Source organism: Hemicordylus capensis, chromosome 2 (genome assembly GCF_027244095.1).
Source record: "Hemicordylus capensis ecotype Gifberg chromosome 2, rHemCap1.1.pri, whole genome shotgun sequence".
Taxonomy (NCBI): Eukaryota; Metazoa; Chordata; class Lepidosauria; order Squamata; family Cordylidae; genus Hemicordylus; species Hemicordylus capensis.
In genome coordinates, this window is record NC_069658.1 from 227,374,363 (window position 1) to 227,400,755 (window position 26,393).

At 47.1% G+C, this 26,393-nt stretch overlaps 1 protein-coding gene across 4 annotated transcripts; it reads left to right on the top strand.

Moving 5' to 3' along the window:
- Positions 1–1,251: 1,251 nt before the first annotated feature.
- Positions 1,252–20,322, top strand: LOC128345478 (zinc finger protein with KRAB and SCAN domains 7-like). Of its 4 annotated transcripts, XM_053297478.1 has the most exons (7): positions 1,252–1,357; positions 2,447–2,592; positions 6,416–6,961; positions 7,723–7,849; positions 9,786–9,865; positions 10,513–10,639; positions 18,942–20,322. In XM_053297478.1, exons 3-7 carry the CDS (start codon positions 6,548–6,550, stop codon positions 19,766–19,768), a joined length of 1,575 nt encoding a protein of 524 aa, XP_053153453.1. In that variant the 5' UTR covers positions 1,252–1,357; positions 2,447–2,592; positions 6,416–6,547; the 3' UTR covers positions 19,769–20,322. The 4 variants fall into 4 exon arrangements, with proteins under 4 accessions (XP_053153453.1, XP_053153455.1, XP_053153452.1 ...); XM_053297480.1 differs by lacking the exons at positions 1,252–1,357; positions 2,447–2,592 and adding an exon at positions 3,554–3,874 and having other exon boundaries at positions 18,945–20,322; XM_053297477.1 differs by lacking the exons at positions 1,252–1,357; positions 2,447–2,592 and adding an exon at positions 3,556–3,874.
- The last annotated feature ends 6,071 nt before the right edge of the window (positions 20,323–26,393 follow it).

The following is a 26,393-nucleotide window of genomic DNA, read 5'->3' on the forward strand; positions in this document are numbered from 1 at the left end:
TGGTAGGACGACACCATCAGAGTCTGGGAAGGTCTTGTAAGAGATTCGTGTGAAGGAGACCTAAGAAGAACCTGGCTGGCCACGATCCTCTTCCCCACCATGGTCAAGCAGATGCCCTGGGAAGTCCCAAAGCAGGAAGTGAAGGCAGACCCTTTTCCACCTTGGCTCCCTGCAACTGGTATTCAGAGGTATACTGAGCCTGAACAGGTTCCATTTCACCATCATTACTAACAGGCATGGAGACCTCCTTTCTAGGGACATAAGAGTTGAGGAGAAAAATAAATATCGCTCACTCCTTTGTGGTCCTTTAGGGAATTGAGATGTTATTCAGCTTTGGCTTTACTAATTCCATTTGAATCTAATTTTCCCCCAATTCCCTTTGAAAGGCATCTAAGGTACTGACTATCACCACATCTGGTGGCAATGAGTTCCCCATGTTACATATACTACTGCTTCTACCAATATTTATATACTACCTTTCAGCAAAAGTGGTGAAAGTCGTTTACAGAGAAAAATAAATTTTATTATTGTTTTTCTGTACATTTGTATACCTCCCTATACAAATGTCCCTGGGCAGTTCACCATATAAATGATATATTCACAATATAATAAGGTGGTTCTCTGTCCCAAGGAGCTTACAGTTTAAAAGGAAGCATAAAGTAGATACCAGCAACAACCACTGGAGGGATGCTGTGTTGTGGTTAGGTAGGGACATCTGCATAAGCTTTCTGTGAAGATATGGTGGCAATGAGTCCCCAAGTTAAATGTATGCCTTCCAAAAAGTAGTTCCCCTAGGGCTGCCAACATTCCATTACTGGAAAAGGACATAAAGGTAAAGTGTGCCATTGAGTCAGTGTTGACTCCTGGTGACCAAAGAGCCCTTGGTTGCCTTTGGTAGAATACAGGAGGAGGGGTTTACCATTGCCTCCTCCCACACAGTATGAGATGATGCCTTTCCGCATCCTACAATGCTGCTGCCCGATATAGGTGTTTCCCATAGTTTGGGAAATATACCAGCGGGGATTCGAACCGGCAACCTCTGGCTTGCTAATCAAGTCATTTCCCCGGGTGAATATGTGGGGGTAATCAGGGGCCTGAGTAGCAGTGCTGTTTGTGTTTTAACCACTTTCAACACAATTTAGATTGCTTATCTCCTCTGCTTATTGATATAACTATGTTTAGCCGAGTTGTTATCCAGCTTTCACACGCAGCACTATCTAGTAATCAACCCTTTCATGATTTTAAGGATCCTGATGCCTGGAGAATGGCAAGCTAGCCAATCATTGACGGCTGTTAATGTCCCGAGTATGAGACAGCTGGCAACCCTAGCAGCCCACCAGAACCACAGAGTACTCTGGTAAGGAAAGGAGGGAGAAGATAAAGGAGCTGAAGCTCACAAACATCACCTTTATTTCATTATTAGTGAAAATAACAGTTGATATTCTAAGCCATAGATTCACCCCATTAGCTGAAAATAAGGGACAAATGGTGTCCTATAAGGAACAGACAATTTTGGACTAAAATAAGAGTTGTCCCTCCAGAGTGGTTAGAGTGCTGGACTAGGGCCGAGGAGACCCGAGTTCAAATCCCCATTCAGCCATGATACTTGCTGGGTGACTCTGGGCCAGTCACTTCTCTCTCAGCCTAACCTGCTACTTCACAGGGTTGTTGTGAAAGAGAAACTCAAGTATGCAGTACACCACTCTGGGCTTCTGGGAGGAAGAGCGGGATAGAAAATGTAAATAACAACAACAAAACAACAACAACAATAAATATAATAAGTCCCCGCCCCATGTCCTGTCTCTCCCAGTCCTACCCATAAATGTAATTGATCCGCCTCAAGTTCGAGAATTAGGAGACTACGAAAAGGGAGCAGAGCTGATCTTATGACAGCAAGCATGAATTGTCCCCTTTCCTAAGCAGGGTCTGCTCTGTTTGTATTTGCATGGGAGAGACTACATGTGAGCACTGTAAGACATGATGGAGCCGCTCTGGGAAGAATGTTCCAAGTTCCCTCCCTGGCAGCATCTCCCAGATAGGACAAGATTTTTATTTTTATTTTTTTTAATAGGACAAGATTTTTTTAATTGAACCAACAAACTACCAAAGCATACAGTACATTGCCAAAGCACAATTATATACAAAGTGGTGTTTGTACATCATATATCTACAAAGATTTACACACAAGGATTTGGAAACCCACAAGGTTATGAAGTATATTCAGGTAGTACTGTAACTCGGGGGTGGGGGATTACAAGGCACATCAGGTAATCGGGGGGGGGTGTTATGTCCAACGTCCGTTTCCACAATTTGTCCCATTGCTGTTTAGAAGAGATACTCCTGTCTTTTTGCACATAACCATACAAACTTTTCCAGAAGAGATTTACTGTCTCATCTGCGTGAACCTCTTGGTCGCATCTTCCCTCCCTATTCTATTCCTATGCAGGAGCATTGCATAAATGACATACAGGTTTATTAACCTGATTACGAGAAGGGGAACGTTCCAGTTCCCTAGTATGAGGCCACCCGTTCCCTCCCGTTTCCTTGAAGGTTTCTTTTCCTCGAAAGGAGGTTCTATCGCTCAAACCCGAGGTTAGTTCTTCCCAAGTCTGTTTTTCCAAATCAGGCCACTCTGTTTGCTTACTCCCTGCCACACTCTTTTGGCTACCACACACTCTTTTAAGAAATGTGAATGGGTTTCCCTGAATGTTTTGCCTAGCTCACTAGCTTTCTGTTTGCAGGTGATTTTAGGACACTCTTGCTGGTCTTCTGGGAGTCATGGCTTAGCCGCATTAAATGGTAGTACTTGGTGGTATAAACACTACTTTGTTTCCCATAAATGGAAAGGGACTTTTTTCTCCTTAAAGAGAGCGATAGGGTGATCGGGTTGCAAGTACTGTGAAGTGCGGTGTTTGTAGCATTTACGTTCTAAATCAGGTTTTAAGAACCCCACTTCTAGGATCTCTCCCTAAATTGTTTTCCTTAGCTGCTTAACTGAGGAGGATCCTTTAAATAGATCCGGTTCAACCTTCCATTTTTTAAGTGTGAATAACAAAGTGTGCAGAGAGAGAGAGAGAGATTCCTGTCTGCAACCTTGGAGAAGCTGCTGCCAGTCTGTGTCGACAATACTGAGCTAGGTGGACCAAGGGTCTGACTGGGTAGAAGGCAGCTTCCCATGTTCCTCTCTAGGTAGCATCCAGCATTTTACGAACCAAAGAAGGCAGAGGGAAACCGTTAACGCTGAGGACGTCTCTCTGAGAGAGAGAGAGAGAGAGAGAGAGAGAGAGAGAGAGAGGTTTTCTGACAGAGAATTGATCATTTGGGCACCCCTTTGCAGGGGACTGAAGGACAAAGCAGGAGGCATCAACAACTTACTTTTCCCACGCTGCTTCCCCTAAACAGCACTTCGTTCTACTCACCCATTTTCCAAAAGCCACCCCACCTGCACCTTTAACCCTTTGCTCCTCTTAACTGACTGAGCAAGCCGGTCTCTCCTTCTTCCAGGTGGGAGCAATAACGAGGACCAAAGAGCTAGAAAACTACAAGAGACGCAGAGCGGTCACTTCCGGTTCACATTCGACTAGTGCCTCATCACGAAGAGGCTCTCTATCTTCCGAACGGATTGTGCTGTTCAGTCTCAGAGGGGAAGGGGATCGTCGGCGGGGGCAGAGTCTCTTGCAGAGCAATGTTCCTTCCTGCCCTGCCTGGTGCATTTCCTCGGGGTGGAGCTGGAGGCCTTTCTTGAGGGAGCCAAGAATCCCCACGTTCCTGCTTCTATACGGAGCTCCTGGAAGCTCCCTGAAGAAGGAGCTGGAGCTTCCACGCCTTTTCTGTGAAGGGAAGCCAAGCGACCCTTGTCTTCTCACCCCATCTGGTGAGGCTCACATGCCATTTGGAGGATGGGGTGGATAGAGGGGAAGAGGGGTGGGGTTCGAGGGGGAGTCCAGCTGGGTGAGGGAGGGGGAAATCCAGGCAGGGAGGGACAGAATAAGGGCAGGCGTAAAAGGCTGTTTCTGATGCGGGCTGGGTGTGTGTCTAGGCTTAGAGGGGCATTTTCATCTCCCTCTACTTCTTTTACCCTATAAAAAGTTGATCTGGCTATTCACCCACCCCAGATTTCCCAGGTGAGGACGTTTCCTTCCCTTGCTCAGCAAAGCCGAGAGCTCCCTTAGATGCATTCGCTTCCGTTTCAAGCTGATTTGCCCGCTGGAGAACAGAGCAGCGATCAGTGATCCCCTGTTAACTGAGCAAAGAGGCACTTTTTAAAAAGTGGTGATTCTCTTTATTGAGCAGGAGGAGAGCAACTGACTCTATCCTGCCCCAGCACTACATCCCTCCAGTGGCTGGTGCTGGTGCCTGTCTAATGTTTCTTTTTTTTTTTTTTAGATTGTTGGCCCATTGGGGACAGGGAGTCATTTTATTTATACCTAGGTAAACTGCTGTGCTAACACTTCTTGAAAAGTGGTATATTAATATTTGTTGTTTGTAAGGAACATTTAGGAAGCTCCCTGTTGAGTCAGAGCTTTGGTCCAGCCAGCTCAGTATTGTCTGCACTGACAGGCAGCAGCTTTGCCAGGTTTGTAGGCAGGGGTCCTTTTTTCAACAAATACTGGGGATTGAACTTGGGGCTTCCAGCATGTAGAAACCTCCCGAAACGTAGGGATAGAGGAAAGGCAGGTCTGGTTGGGGAGTGTTGTAGGGGGGAAAGGGTGAAGCAGATACAGTTGTGGTAAGCTATTAGAGACAGACCAAAGCAAATAATGCTGCATTAAAGGCTTTGTTCTGGAGCCTTCAAGGGGAAACTCCCCAGCCTCATCACTCAACCTACATGGTAATTCTAGTTTATCTCTTTTACTCTTGAGCAAGCAGTCATGGAATAAGGGGACAGCTTCAGATTGGTAACTGGTTGAAGGATAAGAAACAGAGGATATGAATACATGGGCAGTTTTCAAAATGGAAGGAAATAAGAAGTGGGGTCCCCCAGGGATCTGTCCTGGAACCAATGCTTTTTATCTGATTCATAAATGATCTAGAAGTTGGGATAACCAGTGAAGTAGCCAAATTTGCAGCTGACACTAAACTACTTAGGGTAGTGAAATCCAAAAAGGTTATGTGCAGTTCCAAGAGGATCTCTCCAAACTGTGTGAGTGGGTGACAAAATGGCAAATGCGGTTCAGTGTAAACAAGTATAAAGTGGTGCATATTGGGGAAACCCCCACCACCACTTCACATACACACTTATGGGGTCTGAGCTGTTAGTGACTGACCAGGAGAGGGATCTTAGGGCCATGGTGGATGCTCGTTGAAAGTGTCAACTCGGTTTGCAGCAGCTGTGAAAAAACAAGTGTCATGCTAGGGATCATTAGGAAGGAGAGTGAAAATAAAAATGCTAATATTGTTTTTAGTTTGGAAAAGGGGTGACTATGGGGAGGTTCATAAAACTGTTCATGGGTTAGTGGATAGACAGGAACTTACTCCTTCACTCACAGCACTAGAAGCAGGGGTCATCCTATGAAACTGATTGCCAGGCAATTTGGGACCAACAAAATAAGTACTTTTTCACACAGTGTATCATTAATCTATGGAATTCTCTGCCACAAGATGTGGTGATGGCCACCAGCCTGGATGGTTTTAAAAGGGGCATGGAGAAATTCACAGAGGACAGGTCTATTAATGGCTACTAGTCTGATGGCTATAGGTAGGGATGTGGACCGGTCCGAGGCCATGATAGAGGCCTCCGAACCGGTCCGGATTGGGGCTGGTACGGCGGTCTGGTGGGGGTGGGGTATGGAGCTTTAAGGGTGGGGGGGTTAGTACTTACCCCCCCACACCGCTTTCCCCCCTCCGGTGATCAACTTTTTGCAAAGTTGTTGGGGTGGCAGCATTCCTCCCTGCTGCCCCTGCCCCCATAGTTGCCCGGCAAAAAAGGAAGTTGAGTGTACGCATGCGCCCGTTGTGGTGCGCGCACATCACCACCATGCGCGTGCACCACAACAGGCACATGCGTACACTCAACTTCCTTTTTTGCTGGGCAACTACAGGGGCAGGGGCAGTAGGGAGGAACGCTGCCGCCCAAAAAACTTTACAAAAAGTCGAGCACCGGAGGGGGAAAAGCGGTGGGAGGGATAAGTACTACCTCCCCGCCCTTAAAACTCCATACCCCCCATTGCTGGACCGCGTCTCCGTGGTTCCGTGTACATCCCTAGCTATAGGTCACTTCCAGCCGCAGAGCCAGGATGCCTCTGAATACCAGTTGCAGGGGAGCAACAGCAGGAGAGAGGGGATGCCCTCATCTCTTGCCGGTGGCTTCCAGCGGCATCTGGTGGGCCACTGTGTGAAGCAGGATGCTGGACTAGATGGGCCTTGGGCCTGATCCAGCAGGGCTGTTCTTATGTTATCTTCTCTTGACTCCTAGATTTGGTCTCCTGCTCCTACTGGAGAAGATCCATGACATGGAATCTTGGTGGCTCAGATCTTCATCCCTAGGAAGAGAACAAGGAGATACTTTTTATCTTGCTGGGAGGCTGCCTTGGAGCACAGATTAAAGATGGGAAAGGAAGACTTAGTTGGCTGCAAGGCAGGAGACAGCCCTGAGGCCAGCCAAGTGGGGAGCACTGAGGAATTCTGGGAAAGGGCCAAGCAGAAGATGCTGGTTGAGGACATGAGGAGCTCAGAGGCCCAGCGCCTGTGCTTCAGGCAGTTCTGCTACCAGCAGGCCGAGGGCCCCCGAGAAGTTTGCAGCAGACTCCATGCCCTTTGCTATCAATGGCTGAAGCCGGAAAGCCACATGAAAGCTCAGATCCTGGACCTGGTGATCCTGGAGCAGTTCCTGACTGTCCTGCCCCCAGAAATGGAGATCTGGGTCAGAGAGTGTGGAGCGGAGACCAGTTCCCAGGCAGTGGCCCTGGCAGAAGGTTTCCTCCTGAGCCAGGCAGAGGACAGGGAGCAAGAAGAACAGCAGGTGAGATGACGCTTTCCTATGTGAGTTGCAAAGGGCAGACATCCAAGCAAGCCAGGACATCCTAAAAGAAGTCAGACATTTCCCAAGAACTCAGCTTGGAAATCACTCAAGGAGATGGTCCACCCACCTGTTTTATAGCAGCTTCCCTTGTAAACCCAAAACAATCTTAAATATATTTAACTAAGCTTTATTCAGGAACAGCTCAATTTTTCTTCTCCTTTCCCTCCCTCCTTTTTCTGGCGCCACTGCCCACACTCTTGCAGGCCTGCTCAACTTATGCCCCCCCACCTGTTTTTGAACTACAACTCCCATAATCCCCCAGCCACAGTGGCCAATAGCTAGGGATTATGGGACTTGTAGGCCAGCATCTGCAGGAAGGCCAAAGTTGAGCAGCCCTGCATCTACAGGATCCCTATTGGGACAAACCTTGAATGAACAAAAGATAAAACATTGCGAGATAAGATACACAAGGCCACCCGAGCTCCTTCTTGGGGATGGGGCCAGAATTCACTGGAAGAGCATCTGCTTCCATGCAGAAGGTCCCAGGTTGAATCCCTAGCAGTTCCATGTAGGGCTCGGGTAAACGTCTGCCCGAAACCTTGGAGAAGCTACTGACAGTCAGTACAAATAGTACTGAGCTAGGCGTACCAAGGGTCAGACTTGGTATAAGCCAGCTTCCTGTGGGTCTTTCCTGCACCATTCTCTTTCTAATCCCTCTGTCCCTCTCCTCTGCTAGGGATCTCTTCTTCTGTCTGTTTCAGATGCAAGGACTGTTGTCGGAAGCAGCCCCTGACTTCCCTGGGGCAGAGAAGGTTCTGTTGCACCCTGGGCAGAGGCCGTGGTCCAGGGGGATCTCACAGGAGGGTGATGGAGGTGCCACCTTGCTGAGTAAGGAGAGATGGGGCAGATGCCCCCTTATTCTCCCCCTCTCTCAAACACCCCTGATGTCTGTGGTCATCTTGTATGCTTTCCTGCTCCTCTCTGAGGAGGATCTGCCTCTCCAGCACTCCGCAAGATTTAAAAAGATCTTTTGTCTCAGGAGTTATACATCCAAGCCTACATGTTCCGAGATTATGGGGAGAGACGCTTTCTTTCATGGAGCTGAAGTATAAAAATGTGCAAAAAATACACAATTCATGTAAAGGATGGATTCTCAGTGGAAGGGATACAATCTTCAGGCACCTTGCCTGTCAAATGCCCCTTCTGCATCCCTCCGCCAGAGGGCGGGCAGGTGTTCACACCTGCTCTCCTGTTGCTAGTCCCCTGTGGTTTTCACATGCCCCCCAGGCAGTTTTCACATGCCCCCCCCACCCCACCCCACTTCTGTGCTCCCACAGTATTTTTTCCTGGTGTCTGTACCAGTCTTCTACAATGGAGCATTCAAAAGAGCTTGAGGGAAGGCAGAGAGGGTGTGTGTGTGGAGAAGGGGAGTCATTTGGGAAGATGAGGGAGGGGAGTTGTTCTTAGAGATGAGAGCTGGCCTTGTGGGAGCAAGCATGAGTGGTTTCTTCTGCTTAGCAGGGTCCACCTTGGATGGGTGAGTCCATGTGAGGTGCAGGATATTCCCCTTCGGGGAGGTGGCCATGGCTCAGGGCTAGAGCAACAGCTTGCCCACAGAAGGTCCCCGATTCTTTCTTTGGCATATCCAGGTACAGCTGGGAGAGACTCCTACTGAAAAAACCACTGCCAGTCAATGTGGAGGATGCCCAACCAGATGGACCTCTGGGCTGATGTCGTCTAAGGCAACCCCACACATGCCTATCAGTGGCAGGGCTCCTTCATTCATTGTTGGACCCCCTGCCCTGGCCCACTTGGAAGTTTATGGTCTGTAGCAGTGTTCTCTCTAAGGTGTGTGCATGTGTGCCCACTCACAATGTCCGCTCAGTTAATTTTATTTTATTATTTTATTTATTTATTTAACACCATTTTTATACTGCCCAAAACACAAGTTCTCTGGGCAGTTTAAAACAGTTCAACAATTAAAAGTTAAAAGTTAAAACTATTAAACACTATTAAAACAGTATCTAATTAAAAGCCTGGGTGAGCAAATGTGTCTTGACTGCCCTTTTAAAAGTTGTAAGAGATGGGGAGGCTCTTATGACAGCAGGGAGCATGTTCCAAAGCCTCGGGGCAGCAATGGAGATGGCCTGTCCCTGAGTAGCCACCAGATAAGCCGGTGGCAACTTTTAGATCCTGCTCGGGTTGAATCAGGAAGGCCCGACTCTGAATGCCTTGATCCTGCTCCCAGAACAAACCTCATTCCGCACAGAGATGAAACAAATTAGAGGGACCACTGTCTGTAGCCCCTGGGGGAAAGGAACCTGTCACAGTCTCTAGGTTTCCATTTTTTTCAGTGCAGCACTCTGACATGTTTAGTATTCACCTACCTTCTCTGCAAGGGGGAGATGAAAGTCAGCTGCAATCCTCCATCTTTGCACTGGAAAAGCCACTCTGACCTAACACCCAACACCTCCCACATAAGGACTTTCCCTGACCCATTTCTCTCTTGCCTCTTTTCCTCTCTGATAGACTTGATGGAGGGAGAGCATCTAAAATCCTTGTCCTGCTCTTATGCTCCCCTGAGTCTTTGTTGGGATAGACCATGCCTTCCCCACAGTTTAAAAATGTTATGGTTGTTGTTGACATCCGGTGTTTAAGTCTGCATGTTGAATTCTGCACAAGGCCCACATTAAGAGTCAGGGTGTTTGGGTTTTTTAAGATTCTCTTTTCCCCCTTTCAATCTGAAGTGGTGGTTGGGCTGGGGGGCTGTTCGCTCTCCATCTCACTCTCCTAGATCATCCCATCACTTTTTGCATCCTTTCAGATGCTGGAATGACACTACCAATGCAGTCTCAGCCATCTGTTTCTAGTGGAGTGGAAGAAGCTTCGAGACAAGCAGATCAGGTAGGGGAGGGATGACTGGGGAAGGAGGATGTGGGATGGACAGATCGCCTCTATTCCTTGGACATCCCTCTGGGCCAGGGAGAAACTCTTTCCTTGGGCTTCTGTAAAAGCTGCCGGCTAGGAAGCCTTGAATCTGGCTAACTAGACAAGGAGGTCCCTTTTGACATGGTTGGCTCTTGAGTTTTTCGCAGGTAGAGAGCAAGTGTGCCTTTTCATTTCCCGTGTTCAAGGGAACACACCCATGTTTCCTTGAACAAGGATTCCCAGATGTTGTTCACGATGGCTCCCATCATCCCTAGCTGCAATGGCCGTTGGCTGAGGGGTGATGGGAATTCTTGACTACAACATCTGGAAATCCCTGTTTCGGGGAACCTTGGTCTCTGCCTCATTATTTCGTAAGAACTGGAGCCACTTTGAGATAGGGCAACATCCCCCCTCCCCCCAAATTACTACTTTGGCTATGTAACCCACTTTGAACATTTTAGTTGAAAAGTGGTATATAAATATAATGGATAACCCTGCAGGGGAAACTTCCTATGCCCTTCCCACACCACCTTACCTGAGCAACCCTTTGGGATTGTGCATAGAAGGGAAAGAACCACTTATGTGATCAGCAAAGAAGGAGACGTTTCCTTCTTCTCTTCCAGGGCCAGGTGACCTTTGAGGAGGTGGCTGTGCATTTCACGGAGGAGGAGTGGGCTCTGCTGGATCTGGACCAAAGGGCTCTGCACAGGGAAGTCATGCAGGAGAATTGTGGGAACGTTGCCTCTCTGGGTGAGACTCCCTCTCTTTCACTTAAAGGGGAGAGTAGAAGTGAGAGAGATTGGTTTGGTTCACGCGGGGGAGGCGGAGTGTGGTACAAATATTGCTGAAGCATTTGGTTTGATCCATTTATGGGCCGAAGATCCAGGTTCGTAGTGTCAAGCCAGAAGATCTGAGCCCTCATGCAATGAAGCTCATTGGGTGGCTCTGAACCATTAACTTTTCAGCCTAACCTACCTCATAGGCCTGTTGTGAGGGCAAAAGGGGTGGAAGGGTGAAACAGAAATGCTACAAAGAAAACTGAACCCTAAGGATACTCTGTCTGACAGTCTCTAAAGATATGATGCTGCCTCATATGGGGTCAGACCCATGGTCCATCTAATTTGGTATTGTCTGATTGGAAGTGGCTCTCCAGGGTTTTCCCATACTTACCTGGAGATTCTGCCAGAGACTGAACCTGGGGCCTTTTGCATTAAAAGCAGATGTTCTGCCACTGCGGTACACTCCCTTCACTCAGGACTCTGCAGAGTGGGGAATCTCAGCCTGCTGGAGAATCTTGGGAGATCCAATGTCAGTTCAGAGGCTGGTGCTGGAGAAAGTTCTCCTGCTTGGCTATATAATGGGACTCTTGCCATAGCAGCAGATAGCCAGCAAAATGCTGTGGGCTGCCTGCCACCAGAGGAGAGTCACCATTTGATCCCAGCACTTTGGCCCAAAGCTGTGAACCACTTCTCTTTGTGTGTATAAATCTCTTACTCAGAGGACCTAAAACATCCATCTCATTTGATGTTGACATCCATCCCATTGAGGCCACCTACAGCCTCAAAGGCAGGATGGCTCTGAGTACCAGTTGCGGGGGAGTATCAGCAGGAGAGAGGGCATGCCCTCAACACCTGCGTGTAGGCTTCCAGTGGCATCTGGTGGGCCACTGTGCGAAACAGGATGCTGGACTAGATGGACCTTGGGCCTGATCCAACAGGACTGTTCTTATGTTATGATCTTATCCCTCTGGTCTGGATAACACTAGACAGCGAACAGCCAATTAAATCTATTACAAAGAGAATCTGGAATTATTTTATTATGTAATTGGCCAAATTATACACATGATGGAATAGCTGAATAAAACTGTATGTTCAATTAGGATCATGAAAATATTGAAAAACCATTGACTTCTAGAGACAAAGCAACTAGAGAGAGAAAATGTGTAAAGGGCTAAAAAATAATAGACTACAGGAGAGGAGTTCCCAGAACAGACTCTTCTGAAGGGATGGAAAAACAGAGGTGTGTGAGTGGGTGGGTGAGCAGAGGCCAGGAAGACAGATTGACAGGAAAAGTAGGAAACTGGGAGGAGAATCAGACAGATGGGAGTAGGCAAAAAAGCAGATTCTGTTTATTTTACATTTTATATCCTGCTCTTCCTCCAAGGAGCCCAGAGCGGTGTACTACATACTTAGGTTTCTCCTCACAACAACCCTGTGAAGTAGTTTAGGCTGAGAGAGAAGTGACTGGCCCAGAGTCACCCAGCAAGTATCATGGCTGAATGGGGATTTGAACTCGGGTCTCCCCAGTCCTAGTCCAGCACTCTAACCACTACACCATGCTGGCTCTACAGCTGCGCTTTCACTGGAACAGGCTATTTATTCCATGGTACTGGAGGAGACTCACGTGTGGTGGGAAAGGAAAGACGGGAAAGGGAGACTTCACTAGATGCCCCCAGAGGAAAAGGAGAGAAGGGATTAGGACTGTGCTTGGATAAAATCAGAGCTCCAGCCATGGACCGCCCTTCCCTCATCACCAGGTGATATCAGATCGCAGGGCAAGTGCCCCAGAGTTAACGTGCACTGGTGATAGGCCCCCTTTTGCTGGCTGCCTAGCACTGAGGCAGGGATGGCTGGGTGGTGGAGAGATCTTCGGGAGCTTAGGGGGGGTGGGCACCTCTTCCATGGCAGGAGTGAGGAGGACTACAGTTCCCAGCAGCCTACGTGCCCTCCTAGCTGCTCTGTGGGCTTCCTGGGGAGAAGTTCGTCACTTCCTGCCCGCCCCTCCAAGCTCCCGAGGATCGCTGTGCTGCCTCTGCGCCAGTACTGGGCAGCTAGCTACACCGCCCCACTACCAGTGCACTGCCCCCTGGGGCACTACCCCAGCAGCCCGTTGCCACCTGGTGGCGGGTGGGGGGAAGGCAGCTCTAACATTGGAGCTTCAGTTTTACCCAAGTGCACAGCCCTAGAAGGGATCTTTAGCCAATTCAGAGAATGAGTGGAAGGCACAGGAAGGAGTGCACTTCTGCAGTTCAGGAGCTTTCTATTGGCTTCTCACAGCTGAAGGAGATGGGGCCACGGCTCAGTGGCAGAGCTGCTCGGTCACAGGTTTAGTTCCTGACCGCATCTGCAGGTAGGGCTGGGAAAGACCCATCTTGGAGAACGGCTGACAGTTTGGGCAATATTGAGACAATTGACGGTCTGACTTGGTGTAAGCCAGCTTCCTATGTTCTTAAGGACACCTTTTCCATGAATACGGGTCTTTCTCTGTGCTGGCACCATCATTCAGGGGGCCGAGGACTTTTCTTTGGCTCGGGCTAACCGCTTCGGCCGGGGAGCCATTTCAACACGTGTTTTGACGGAAGGGCTCCTGCGACTCTGACTTGGATGACTAAAGAACAATATGACAAGCATGAGGTGAATGGTGGAAGAAAGGGAGTGAGATGCCCTAGCTGAGAGTAGCCGGGAAAGCTGCTGTTGAGTCAGGGCAGCCAGTCTGTGGCTGCAGTTCCAGCAGGAAAAAAAAAAAGCAGAGAGATGGGACAGGAAATGGAGAAAGCAGGGAGATGGGACAGGAAATGGAGATGGATCTAGAGGTTTCGGTGGCTTAGCGTGAGTGTTGTGGGGTATGAGTGTGTCTGTGCGGGAGAGATACTTGATGGAATATAACAAAATATTTCTGTAGACTTGGCCCCTAGTCCCTCTGCGAGGGGCGAAGGGGTGAGGAAACAAAGGAAAAACTATTGCCTCTCCTAGCTGACCCATGCTAATATGAGCATCCTGCTGCTGGGAAGGGTTTTGGAGGTCTGGGTCCAGAAAAGGGATAAAAGGGAACCGCTCTGCTTTCGTGCATTTTCATGCACACATCATGTGATTGAGGGAGACGTATTCCAGGTGGGAGGGCAACAGCTTTTAATGGGAAAGGCAAATCCAGTAGATTTGCTGGAGGGCCCGCAATGTATGCTTCTCTTCATGATCCTGCTTCCCACGTCTTCCCAGACAGTCTCATCAGAAACCTCGTCCATAATAGATCAAGGGAGAGGTGAGCGAGCTGTTGGTCTGCGGCCAAGGCTGCTTTTATTTTTAAAAAGCCATTTTCATTTCCAGTCTCTGGCTTGGGAGCAGCTGGACCTGGAGTGCTGGTTTCAGTTGGGAGACCCTTAGGGGTAGCAATGGGCTTGGAAAAGGAACTCCTCCAACACGGAGGCCAGCTCTGTCAGCCCAGGGAAGGAGATTGCTAGCAACCCTCCCTGGCTTGGTCTCTAGAATGTTGATGTCTGAATGACAGCAGCCGAATAGTGTGTGTGGGGGGGGTGGGGTTTGTGTGTGTGGGGTTTGTGTGTGGGGGGTGTGTGTGTGTGGGGGGTGTGTGTGTGGGGTGTGTGTGGGGTGTGTGTGTGTGTGGGTGTGTGTGTGGGTGTGGGGGTGTGTGTGGGGGGGTGTGTGTGTGGGGGTGTGTGTGTGTGTGGGGTGTGTGTGGGGTGTGTGTGGGGTGTGTGTGGGGTGTGTGTGTGGGGGGTGTGTGGGGGGGTGGGGTTTGTGTGTGGGGGGGTGGGGTTTGTGTGTGGGGGGTGGGGTGTGTGTGTGGGGTGTGTGTGGGGGGTGTGTGTGGGGGGGTGTGGGGGGTGTGGGGGGGTGGGGGGTGTGTGGGGGGTGTGGGGTGTGGGGTGTGTGTGTGGGGGGGTTGTGTGGGGGGTGGGGTGGGGTGTGTGTGGGGTGTGTGGGGTGTGTGTGTGGGGGGTTGTGTGTGTGTGGGGTGGGTGTGTGGGTGTGTGTGGGGGGTCGTGTGAGGGTGAGAGTTTGGGAGCTGGAATCAGTCGAGGGAGGAGAGAGAGAGCTAAGGATGGGTTGTAAGTGAACTGAGATGGGCATGCCACACAGAACTAGCTGCTAATACATTCAGAAGATTCATGTCTACATTCTTCCATATCTACCGGTGCCCCAGTAGGACATTAGTACACCAACATCAGCTGCGTTGGTTGGAAATTGGGGCGTGGGTTTGACCCACAGTGTACTTGGTGGAAAAGAGGAAATGTTGGTAGTGACCCCTCCACCCGCTGAGTCATGTCTGCTACTGGCCCTTGAACCCATATGGACCCTGCCAGCTTCATCCACCCAGGATGCAGTAATACAGAACAATCTGGCTTTATTCTTCCATCACGAGAACACATACCAGATGGGGGCATATTTTGGCCAATCTGCCATGTTGTTTCAAGGCAGCTATTCAAAGTATATTTTCAAAACCTTTGTAACCCACGTGCTGATAGGCACAAAGCACAAGGGAAAGGGTCCCTACATTAAATACGTGGAAAGTTGACTCCGCATCCTGTAGTCTAGCATGCGGAGCCCATTGGAGAAGATGGTAGGGGCAGGCTACCCAGGTAACCAGCTGGAGCAGTGGAACTTTTGCTGGAACTCCTGGTGAGAGACAGAAGTGAGGGGAGGGAAGACAGAAAAGCACGATTAAGGAGAAGAGTGGACAAAGGCAACAGAAGCCAATCTGAAAGAGAGAATATTACGTGATGACAAATATGATGAATATTTATATACCGCTTTTCAACAAAAGTTCCCAAAGTGGTTTACATAGATATAAATAAATAAAATGGTTCCCTGTCCCCAAAGGGCTCACAATCTAAAAAAGAAACTCAAGTTAGACACCAGCAACAGCTACTAGAGGCAGTGTTCTCTCTTTTGTTCCCCCCCATCTGTGTGCGGAATGAGTTTTGTTCTGGGCGGCAATATCAAGGCAATGTGTGTGCGCACATATATTCAGAGTGGGACCTTCCTAATTGAGCGGGATCTAAAATTGATTGAGCAGACAAAAAAAACCAATTGACTGGAGGAATGCTGTGCTGGGGATGGATAGGGCCAGTTTCTTTCCCCCTGCTAAATAAGAGAATCGCTACTTTTAAAAGGTGCCTCTTTGCTCAGTTAGCAGGGATGACGAGACAGTCTTATGATGGCTTCAGAGTAGTGAGATCAGTGTTTAGGCCTGACAAGCTGCGAAGGAGTTTTGTGGGACGGTGGGGAAGGGAGTGGGGCAAATTAAGTATTATACTTGTGCAACTGTCTCTGTTTGTTCATACTTGATTTAGCTGGGCTTATAAAAGGATTGGACAAATTGATGGAGAAGCAAAGGCCTATCACAGGCTTCTAGGTGAAAAAAAAAACTTGGAATAACATTGAATAATGGTTGTTAACCAAAAGGAATCTTGAGAAGCTGTTTAGTCCTAATTGTAAGTCCTGGTGTTTTCCATGGAGCCAACTTGCTTCTCCCTCAGCCTAATGTACCTCACAGGGATGGTATGAGATACCACGCCCTGGGCACATTATTCATTCATTCATTCATTTATCAAATTTGTATACTGCCCCAAACTTTCATCTCTGGGCAGTTTACAATAACATAAAACCCGTTAAAAACATATACAAAACCTTAAAAACAATTTAACAATTTTAAAATAACCAGAAATTAAAACCCAAAAACATTAGGAAGCTAAGAAAGCTTGGGTGAAAAGATGGGTTTTCAGGTGTTTTTTTAAAATTGCCAGAGATGGGGAGGATCGTATCTCAGCAGGAAACGCATTCCACAATCTTGGAGCAGCGACCGAGAAGGCCTGCCTCTGTGTAGCCACCAAACAAGTTGGCGGTAACTGGAGACCTCAGATGACCTCAGTGGGCGATGGGGCTTGTAATGAAGAAGACGCTCTCTTAAATACCCAGGGCCTAAGCCATTTAGGGCTTAAACTAGCACTTTGTATTTTATCCGGAAACCTACTGGTTTAAGCATTTAAGCATCTAGTACACTATATATGAGTCACCTTAAGTGGTACAGCGGGGAAATGCTTGACTAACATGCAGAAGGTTGCCAGTTTGACTATGGGAAATACTTATATTGGGCAATAGTGATACAGGAAGATGCTGATACTGCACGGTCTTATACTGCATCTTATACTGCATGGGAGGAGGCAATGGTAAACCCCTCCTGTGTTCTACCAAAGACAACCACAGGGCTCTGTGGGCGCCAGGAGTCGAAATCGACTTGACCGCATACTTTCCCTTACATTATATATGAGAACCAGTGCAGATCTGCTTTTAAAAAGAAAACATTTAAATAAAAATTCAGTTTCACTGACTGTAAAAATACAACTGGGAGCATACTTGAGGTTTGATTGATTTCAACAGGCGTTTCCAACCCCTATCAAAGAAGAAATCCAGGCCCATTTGATTTGCAAATGTTATGTATATACAACAATGAGGCTTTTAAAAACTGTGTGATGTTAGTTGGGGCCCACCCAACATAGAAGTCATGAAATCCAGAGTCATACCAGACAAGGCGGCCTCTGAGCCACTGCTGAAATCCCCTTCCCCAGATAACTACCCTGGGAGACTTCAGTACTGCCCAATGGCTACCTCTGTTAATTCAGGGAGGAAGATTGTTAGGCTCCAAGTGTGTGAGGTATGCAAACACCAAGTACAGACATGGCAAATGGAGGAATTTCTCAGTAGGGTACACAGTAAACAAGATGAACTCCTGCTTGTGACCCCCCTACCTGCCCGTCCATTGAGCCTGGGTTGCTGCAAGCTTGAGAACCTGGATGGACACAGCAAGGCCTCTGCCTGCCACATTCAGCCATGTCTCGTAACACTCAGCAGTCTGGCTTGGTTATTTCATCAAGAGGACACCTATAACAGGAGCTTGGTTTATCTGAGCTGTCTTTTTCTTTTTTAAATTTTTTATTGCTTAACAATCCATAGAAATGTATATCTGGAATAACAGAACATTATTTACAGTTAAGATCCAAAGCCAAATACATACATAGAAAAAGAAATGCATCAATATATTTATTTTTATTTATTTCTTTATTCGATTTCTATACCACCCTTCCAAAAATGGCTCAGGGCAGCTTACACAGAGAAATAATGAATAAATAAGATGGATCCCTGTCCTCAAAAGGCTCACAATCTAAAAAAGAAACATAAGATAGACACCAGCAACAGTCACTGGAAGTACTGTGCTGGGGTGCATAGGGCCAGTTACTCTCCCCCTGCTAAATAAAGAGAATCACCATGGTAAAAGGTGCCTCTTTGCCAAGTTAGCAGTAGCTCTAATAATTCATAGATGACCAAGGCTTAGTCTGTGATGAGTAAAAAATGATGCCTGATTTTTTGGGGAAGGTGGGGGGCCCTGATGAGCAATGGACCAACATCTGATGAGTAAAATATTTTTGGCTGATGATCTGAGCCAACATTTCTTGACCCCTGTAAATGATTGAGATCACTAGAAGAATGTGGCACCTTCTGCCACTAGACAATAAAACATGACCAATTTTGAATAAATCTTACATTCCTATTGTCTTTTAACTTTCACAACAGCAGTTGGTTTTGCCATTGCTACAAAGAGATATCAGTTCTTTCCCCATGCATTAACTATTGGACAAGGGGAGACAAATGTCCCTGGGCCACCAGGGTTTAGAGATCACCACAGTGCCTTTTCGTCCCTCCCCCAGGGTACCCCTCATCCCTTTCGTGCACCTAACGAGTGAACAAAGTGCTGGCTGGGAGCATGCAAAGGGGCGCATGTGTCCTCTTCCTGGTGCTGATCTCACCCCCAGTGTCATCTGATGCTGATGTGGGGGTGGCCGGCACATGCACAAGGAGGGAGGGGGTGCTGGTAGCAGCCTATTTCTGGGTTGCCCACAAGTCCCCTCTGCTACTGTCATTCACATTAGGAACAGCTCCTAACATCTAGCATTTTGCATAGCAAATACTGGTAGTAAGAAGCATATAGCCAACTAATTCAATACACAGTCTTTGGGTAAATGTTTCATGTAGGATACTAAAACTAAAATATGGTCTAAATAAAGCTAGTTCTGTGCAATACATTTTTCATTTCCCCCCTAATTTGAGTCTAGTAACTTTTAGCGTAATTGTGTAGCCATGGAATCTGGAAAAAGCTGCTACAGTCTGGTTTACATTTTCAGTGTGTATTGTCATAAAGTCTCCTTAAACCCCCTTTTCTATTTCAGGCTTTGACCAGTTTTCTCTCTTCATTCCAGCAGGTGACTGTTGGGAGAGGAAGAATGAAGAGAAACCTAGCAGAAGATTGTTGGGAGGTGTGAGATGGAAGAGAGAACAAGAGAAGGAAACGGAAAGGAACAACAGAACAACAGAAGGAAGCGGAGAGAACAAAACGGAAGGAAAAGAGAAGAACAGGAACAGATCATCCACTTCTCAACATGGTGATGTCCATAAAATCAGAATCCAAAAAACAGTGCAGAAAGAAACAGAAAGAAGCCTGTGCCCTCTGAGTAGGAAAAGCTTCATTTCTGAACCAAACTTCCAACCTCAGTGGGAAATTTACATAGGGGAGAAAAAATATAAATGTTTGGATTGCGGAAAGAGCTTCAGCCGGAGCGGAAATCTTACTTTACATCATAGAATCCACACTGGGGAGAAACCATATAAATGCTTGGAGTGTGGAAAGAGCTTCAGTACAAAGGGACAACGTACTAACCATCAAAGAATCCATACTGGAGAGAAACCATATACGTGCTTGGAGTGTGGAAAGAGCTTTAGCGAAAGTGGAAAACTTACTAGACATCATAGAACTCACACTGGAGAGAAACCATATAAATGCCTGGAGTGTGGCAATAGCTTCACCCAGAGTGCAACACTTACTAGACATAAAAGAATCCATACTGGGGAAAAACCATTTAAATGCTTGGAGTGTGGAAAGAGCTTCAATGGCAGTGGAGTACTTAATAGACATCAAAGGATCCACACTGGAGAAAAACCATATAAATGCTTAGAGTGTGGAAAGAGCTTCAGTGACAGTTGGCAGTGTACTAGTCATCAAAGAACTCACACAGGAGAAATCACATAAATGCTTTGAGTGTGGAAAGAGCTTCAGGTGAATCGTAAATCTCACTTTACATCAAAGGACTCTGCATGGGGAAATGGACGATTATATTTGTGTGTGATGGAGAGAGAGAGGGCTGAGGAAATGTTGGCTCAGTTTATCAGCCAGACAAATTATTTTACTCAAGCTATGTGGGTACATTGCTCATCAGGGCTTTTTTCACTTGTCAGGCATCATTTTTCACTCGTCACAGACTAGTAGACTAGTGGATTTCTGCAGCCCTCCCCATTTGTCTCGTTCCCTTTCCTGACCCCAATCCACTATGGGAACCCAAACTTGTTTGGGTTCAACATCTTAATCCTCTCACTATTCTTACAATTCTCTGTACTGTCTCCCCACTCTTTCTATACCCAATTTGGTTTCTAATGAAATGTAGTTTTAATTTTAATCTGTTTTTAAATGGGGGTTTTGAAATAAAAAAAATACATTTTTTTAAATGTATACTACCCTGAGCCACTCTAAGAAGGGCAGCATATAAATCTAATGAATGAATGAATAAAATATATTCCTGACAGCAATTTAGTTAGAAACTTGTGCTTATCTCTAAGTGCTCCTTTGCTTAAAATAGTTACATTGGTTCAAAAACCAAATAGTTATCTTGTTCATGTCACATGCCTAAAATTCCAAATACCAAGCTAAGCCTATAGACTCAGATAGAGATTTAAGGAGTCTCTGAGTGGTGGCAGCAGATGTTGAAGCTGTGATGGGGCGGTTCATTCCTCGCAGCCATCATGCCAGCAGTTTAGGAAATGGCCAGGGGGAGCAGCTTGAGCCTGTGGCTGAATTGAGATGAAATTCTCTAGAGAGAGAACGGAGAGCTTGTATGGGACTTTGATTCTTGCAGGGCTGGGTAGGAACACACACACACACACTCTGCAAATCTCCACCTTCCCTGCTCAGTCTTGGGAGGAAAAATGAAAGATCGACCAATTGAGTCTAAAAGGACTTGGTTGAATTCTGTGCACCACCTTTTTTAGGGTGGGAGGAGAAACATTGATTGGTACCCAGCAAGATGCTTGGCCCAAAAATAAACATTCTCTGGAGACAATGTGTTGAGTTCAAAAATAAAAATGTATTAAGAAACTAAAACATATATATTGAGAGAGTGATATTGAACACCACACACCAACAGGCCATCAACAACTGATTCTAACTGTTTCTAACTGACCAAGAGAGACCTATTAACATAACTCCTCATGCCCTCTAGTGGTCAAAAAGAAGTTAGTGCAGTGCTAAGAGTAGATGCTGTACAATTCTCACATCTAACAAGATTAACGGAGATGAGTTCAGAGGAGGGCAGCCAAGATGGTGAGGGGTCTGGAAGCCGTGATGAATGGTTGAAGAAACTGGGTATGTTTCACCTGGAGAGGAGAAGACAGGACAGATCTCTGAAGGTGTATCACACAGAAGAGGGGGTGAACTTGTTCTCTGTTGCTCCTGAGGGCAGGACCAGAACCCATGGGTTGAAATTACAAGGAAACAGATCTGGGCTGGACATTAGAAAGAATTTCCTACCTGTAAGAGCTGTTGGACAGTGGAACAGTCTGCCTTGTGCAGTGGGGGGCTCCCTGCTAGCTGTGTTCAAACAGAGGCTGGCTGACCAGAGAGGCTGTAGCAGTTTCCTGCACTGAGCAAGGGGGTTGGAGTAGAAGATTTCCAAGGTCCCCTGCAATTCTCTATTCTATGTCTTAATGCCAGTTTCATGAGATGCCGTTTAGGAACCCACACCTATCCCACTTTTACTCAGGAGCAAGTCCTACCATATCCAGTGGGGCTGACTCCTCCCAGGGTAATCTGCCTCGAATTGGCACTTGAGAGGCTTCTGCCCCCTTTGCTTTTAAGGGTTAAATGAAGGGAACTCTCCTTCCTAAAGAGCAATTTATATGGTTGTCTCTGAAGAAGAGCGTCTCACATTCAAAATGAATCAGGTGATATTAACCCCTGCAAACTTGGCAAAGAGGCACCTTTTAACGTGGTGATTCTCTTTATTTAGCAGGGGGAGAGCAACTGGCCCTATCCAGCCCCAGCACAGTATCTCCAGTGACTGTTGCTGGTGTCTATCTTATGTTTCTTTTTAGATTGTGAGCCCTTTGAGGACAGGGATCTGTCTTATTCATTTATTATTTTTGTGTAAATCGCCCTGATCCATTTTTGGAAAGATGGTAAAGAAATCAAATTAATAATAATAATTTATTTATTTAGTTTATTTATTTATTTATAATTTATCAGCACTTTGGCAGATTCACACACACACACACACCCTTTCTTCAGTTTTGGCTTACTTCTCCCAGGGCATTCTTCCTCAAACTGGAACGGTAGAGACTCCGAGAAGCTTCTGCTGTCTGGTCTTCTGAGGGTTAAACAAATGGAACTCTGCTTGCTAGAAAGGAAGATAATTGGCACCTTCCTGCAGTTGTGCATAGCCTTGCAAAGGGGATGGAGGTGGAGGATGTTTCCCAGAGGGAGCCAGGAGTTCCCATGTTTCCGCTTCAACACGGATCTGGGTGAATCCCCCTGAAGAAAGAACTGAAGTTTTTTCACCTTGTGGTGGGGGTGGATCTGTTCTTGTCTTCTCCAACCCGAGGGTTCAGATGACTCCTTGGTGGCTTCAGAGTTGCAGGACAAGGAGAGATTATCTGGGAGGGTTGGTAGCAAACACCAGTGGGCAACTGGTCGAGGTTGTCCTTGGCAGAGGGCAATATGGTGGTGGAAGCAGGACATGCCACGTGTGGGCGTCAAAGCCAGCACACCACCATCTATCCAAGGAGACCCTTATAGCATTTTCAGCAGTCCACCCTGGCTGAAGCTTGTGCTATTGAATGCCAGGTCAAAACTCTGGCCTTGTAAAAAAAAAAAAAAATACATGTAAAACCTCTGGCTCCTTCTAAATGAGCAAAGAGACACCTTTTGAAGTGGCGATTCTCTTATATGTAGCAGGGGGAGAGCAACTGGTCCTATCCTGCCCCAGCACAGCATCTTTCCAGGGGCTGTTGCTGGTGTGTACCTTATGTTTCTTTTTAGGTTGTGAGGCCTTTGGGGACAAGCAGCCATCTTTTTTATGTAAACTGCTGTGCGAACTTTGGTTGAAGAGCACTATATAAATATTCGTAAGCGTAGTAGTGGTCACCCAGGAGGTTATCCTGGAGGCACATGGTGATTTGGCATGCATTAAGGAGACCTGGTTCGATAAGGGAGGTGATGTAAATTTCTTCCAATTGTATTCTTAGGGGAGAAGTTACTATTAGATAAGGGGGCGGGGGACAAAGATCCTTGGACCATGAGGGTCTGGGGACCAACACAGCGCCCTCTGACTGAGCCAGTGAGCAAAACATTCACTGTTTGAGAACATGAGGCATGGCCCCATACCTGCTCCTAGCCAGTGAGTGCTTTATTTGCCACCTGCATCTCCACCTGCTCTGGGCATGGACAGGGCAGGTGGCAATGGAGGGAGCAGCCAGTGGCGGCCGGTTCCAGTGCTGCTGCCAAGCCCACGATGCCCCTTGGCCTGCTGGATCAGGCCCAATATCATGCCCTTGAGCTCCGACAGCGAGGAGGAAGGGGAGCCTGGCAGCTTTCCGGCCGAGTCAGGAGTATCTGAGGGGCAGAGCCCGGCTGTCAGCATTCCTGAGACAGCTGTGATAGATCCAGCTGATGATTTAGAACAGGCACAGCAGCCTGAGTCAGCAGAAAGTGTGAGAGACCAATTGGAGGGAGAACTAGGCATTGAAACACCGTTGACACCACAACAACGCAGGTGTTCTAAACGCAGGATGCAATTAGAAGCTGTTCGGAGGAGCAAACGCCTATCGCTGAGGGCTGACAAGCCATAAATTCCTACCAGCTGGGAGCTCTCAGCTTGCTCCATAAATTACAGCACCAGACTCCTACTCATTGCTGAGATTCAACGCATGTCATTCAGTCAGCAGCGTCCAGCCAAGCCGTGAACTTCCCTGGCCGTGGGCCAGACCTTGACACCCAAGGCCTATCTAGTCCAGCATCCTGTTTCACACAGTGGTCCACCAGATGCCCTCTGAGAAGCCCACAGGTAAGAGATGAGGGCTGAGTCTTCCTCTTCCATCTTTGCTGGGCACCCAGACAGCGCTCAGGGACACCCAAAGAGGTCCTCGCTCTTTGTTCTGTGAAGCCAGCTCCTTCCTCTCTTTGCAGTATTAATTCTTGGGAATTAATTAATTGAAGTATTAATTCTTCTTCTAAGAAAGGAGAGCTGGTTTTGTGGCAGCAAGCATGACTTGTCCCTTTAGCTAAGCAGGGTCCACCCTGGTTGCATATGAAAGGGAGACTAGATGTGTGCGCACTGGAAGATATTCCCCTCAGAGGATGGAGCCGCTCTGGGAAGAGCAGAAGGTTCCAAGTTCCCTCCCTGGCAGCATCTCCAAGACAGGGCTGAGAGAGATGCCTGTCTGCAACCTTGGAGAAGTCGCTGCCAGTCTGTGAAGACAATACTGAGCTAGATAGACCAATGGTCTGACTCAGTATATGGCAGCTTCCTGTGTTCCTATGTTGTATGTAGAATTTTACAAGCAGACATAGATTATTCTAGCAGGCAACTGAGGCATCTCCTTGTAAGAAAGTCAGATGAATGAGAAGACACATGGATAAACCAGAAACGTGGCAGAAAGAGGATCCTTCACCTGATGACCTGCCTCCACCTCCATACAGTACTCTGGACACTGGTCTGTCTCTCCACAACTCCCTCATGTTCCCTCTAACAGGGATTCCCAGTTGTTGACTACAACTCCCACAATCCCCAAGCAAAGGCTATTGCAGCTGGGGATGCTGGGAGTTGTAGTCAACAGCATCTGGGAATCCCTGTTAGATGGAACACTGCCTCCAACACTTATCTCCTCGGTCTCCCTGCTTATCCTCGAGTTCCCCTCTCACAACAGCTCAGTCTGCTAGTAATTCTGAGCTCACTCTACCATGTGGATAGCAGCTTTGGTTCATACAATACTGGATGCTACCTAGAAAATGGCCAGAGATAAGCTCTTCTCACTCTCTCATAGTTCTCAAACTCAAGGTGGATCAATTACATTTATTGGTGGTAGAAAGGACAGGGAAAAGAAAGTAGAAATGTAGAAGGCAAACATTTAACTTGGGGACCTCACTGCCACCAGATCTTTACACAAAGCTGATGCAGATGTCCTTGTCCAAACCCAACCTAATCCAATAAATCTATAGTTGGAAATATATTCAATGTAAGCAAAATCAGAACAATGGGAAATATTAGTGAAACAACTGTATACTCAAAGAGGAGCAATAAAGCTCTCATTGCCATAACAATGACAGGGAGGCGCTCATCCCAATTTTTACCATCTGCTTTGACAATTTTCTGAAGGGTTTCTTTAAGAGTTCTCCACATGTCTGGATGATTGTGGATGACAGGTTATGTGATACCTCTGCATAATGCTTAGGGCTTTGCAGAGTTCCTGCATGACGTGTCCCATGAAGGAACTTCCTCTGTCTGAGTCTAGATACTTAGGAACCCCAAATCAATGGCAAAACTCATTGGAAAGTATTTTGGCTGTAATTGAGGAGTGATGAAGTCCATGATGTGGAAATGGGTATGGACTTGTTGGTTCATGTTTCATACCCAACAGATACTTCCGTTTCAAGATGTCTCTTTTTCAAGAGGAAGTTGATCTGGTCAAAATAACACTGGTCCATGTGCTCCAGTGTCCTCATCTCTCTTATACAACCTCTTCAGCTGCTTCTAGAAAGTTATCTTGAATAAACAGGTACAAAACTTACTCATCGACCCCAACACAGCATCCCTCCAGTGGCGCTTACAGTTGTCTACTTTAGGCTTCCTTTTAAATTGTGAGCTCATGGGGACAGGGAACCATCTTGTCTATTATTTAATGACGGTGAAGTAGAACCTGTTCAGGCTCAGTATACCTCTGAATCCCAGTGGCAGGGAGCCAAGGTGGAAAAAGGGTCTATCTTCATTCACTTCCTGCTTTGGGGCTTCCCAGGGCATCTGCTTGACCATGGTGGGGAAGAGGATCGTGGCCTTAGGCTAGTCTAGCCAGGCTCTTCTTAGGTCTCCTTCCCATGATCCTCTTGCAAGCCCTTCCCAGACTCTGATGGTGTCCTCCTACCAGCACATACATACTACTTTTATTAATATATTTATATACTGACCACAACCAAAGTTTCTAGATGGTTTACAATAAAAAATTAACACATTTAAAATATATTTAGAATTAAAACATCCAGTAAAATTCAAGTAAAAAGCTTGGCTGAAGCTACATCTTTTCAGCTCTAACATCAGCAGGAAGTGTGTTCCACAGTCCTGGGGCAACTAGAGAAGTTATGCCAATATGTTTTACCCACATACTGGCAAGGAAGAAGGAAATGCCACAGGAGCCTAATCTTTTGGGGGCTGGGCTAAAGGAAGGATGCCAACACAGAGAAAGCTATAAGGACAATAATGCCATTGTTTATTTTCCCTCTCTAGAGGGAGAGACATAGCCAACAATCACTATGAGCATCCATCACTTGAGATGGTACCAATGGCCAAAATTTGTGGGTCTGGCTCATGGACTACAGCACATGTTTACAGGCCACT

Coding starts and splice junctions, on each gene's coding strand:
- LOC128345478 (XM_053297478.1), top strand. CDS start 6,548: ATGGGAAAGGAAGACTTAGTTGGCTGCAAGGCAGGAGACAGCCCTGAG. Junction 6,962..7,722: donor GGGAGCAAGAAGAACAGCAG/GTGAGATGACGC, acceptor TGTCTGTTTCAG/ATGCAAGGACTGTTGTCGGA. Junction 9,866..10,512: donor CTTCGAGACAAGCAGATCAG/GTAGGGGAGGGA, acceptor CTTCTCTTCCAG/GGCCAGGTGACCTTTGAGGA.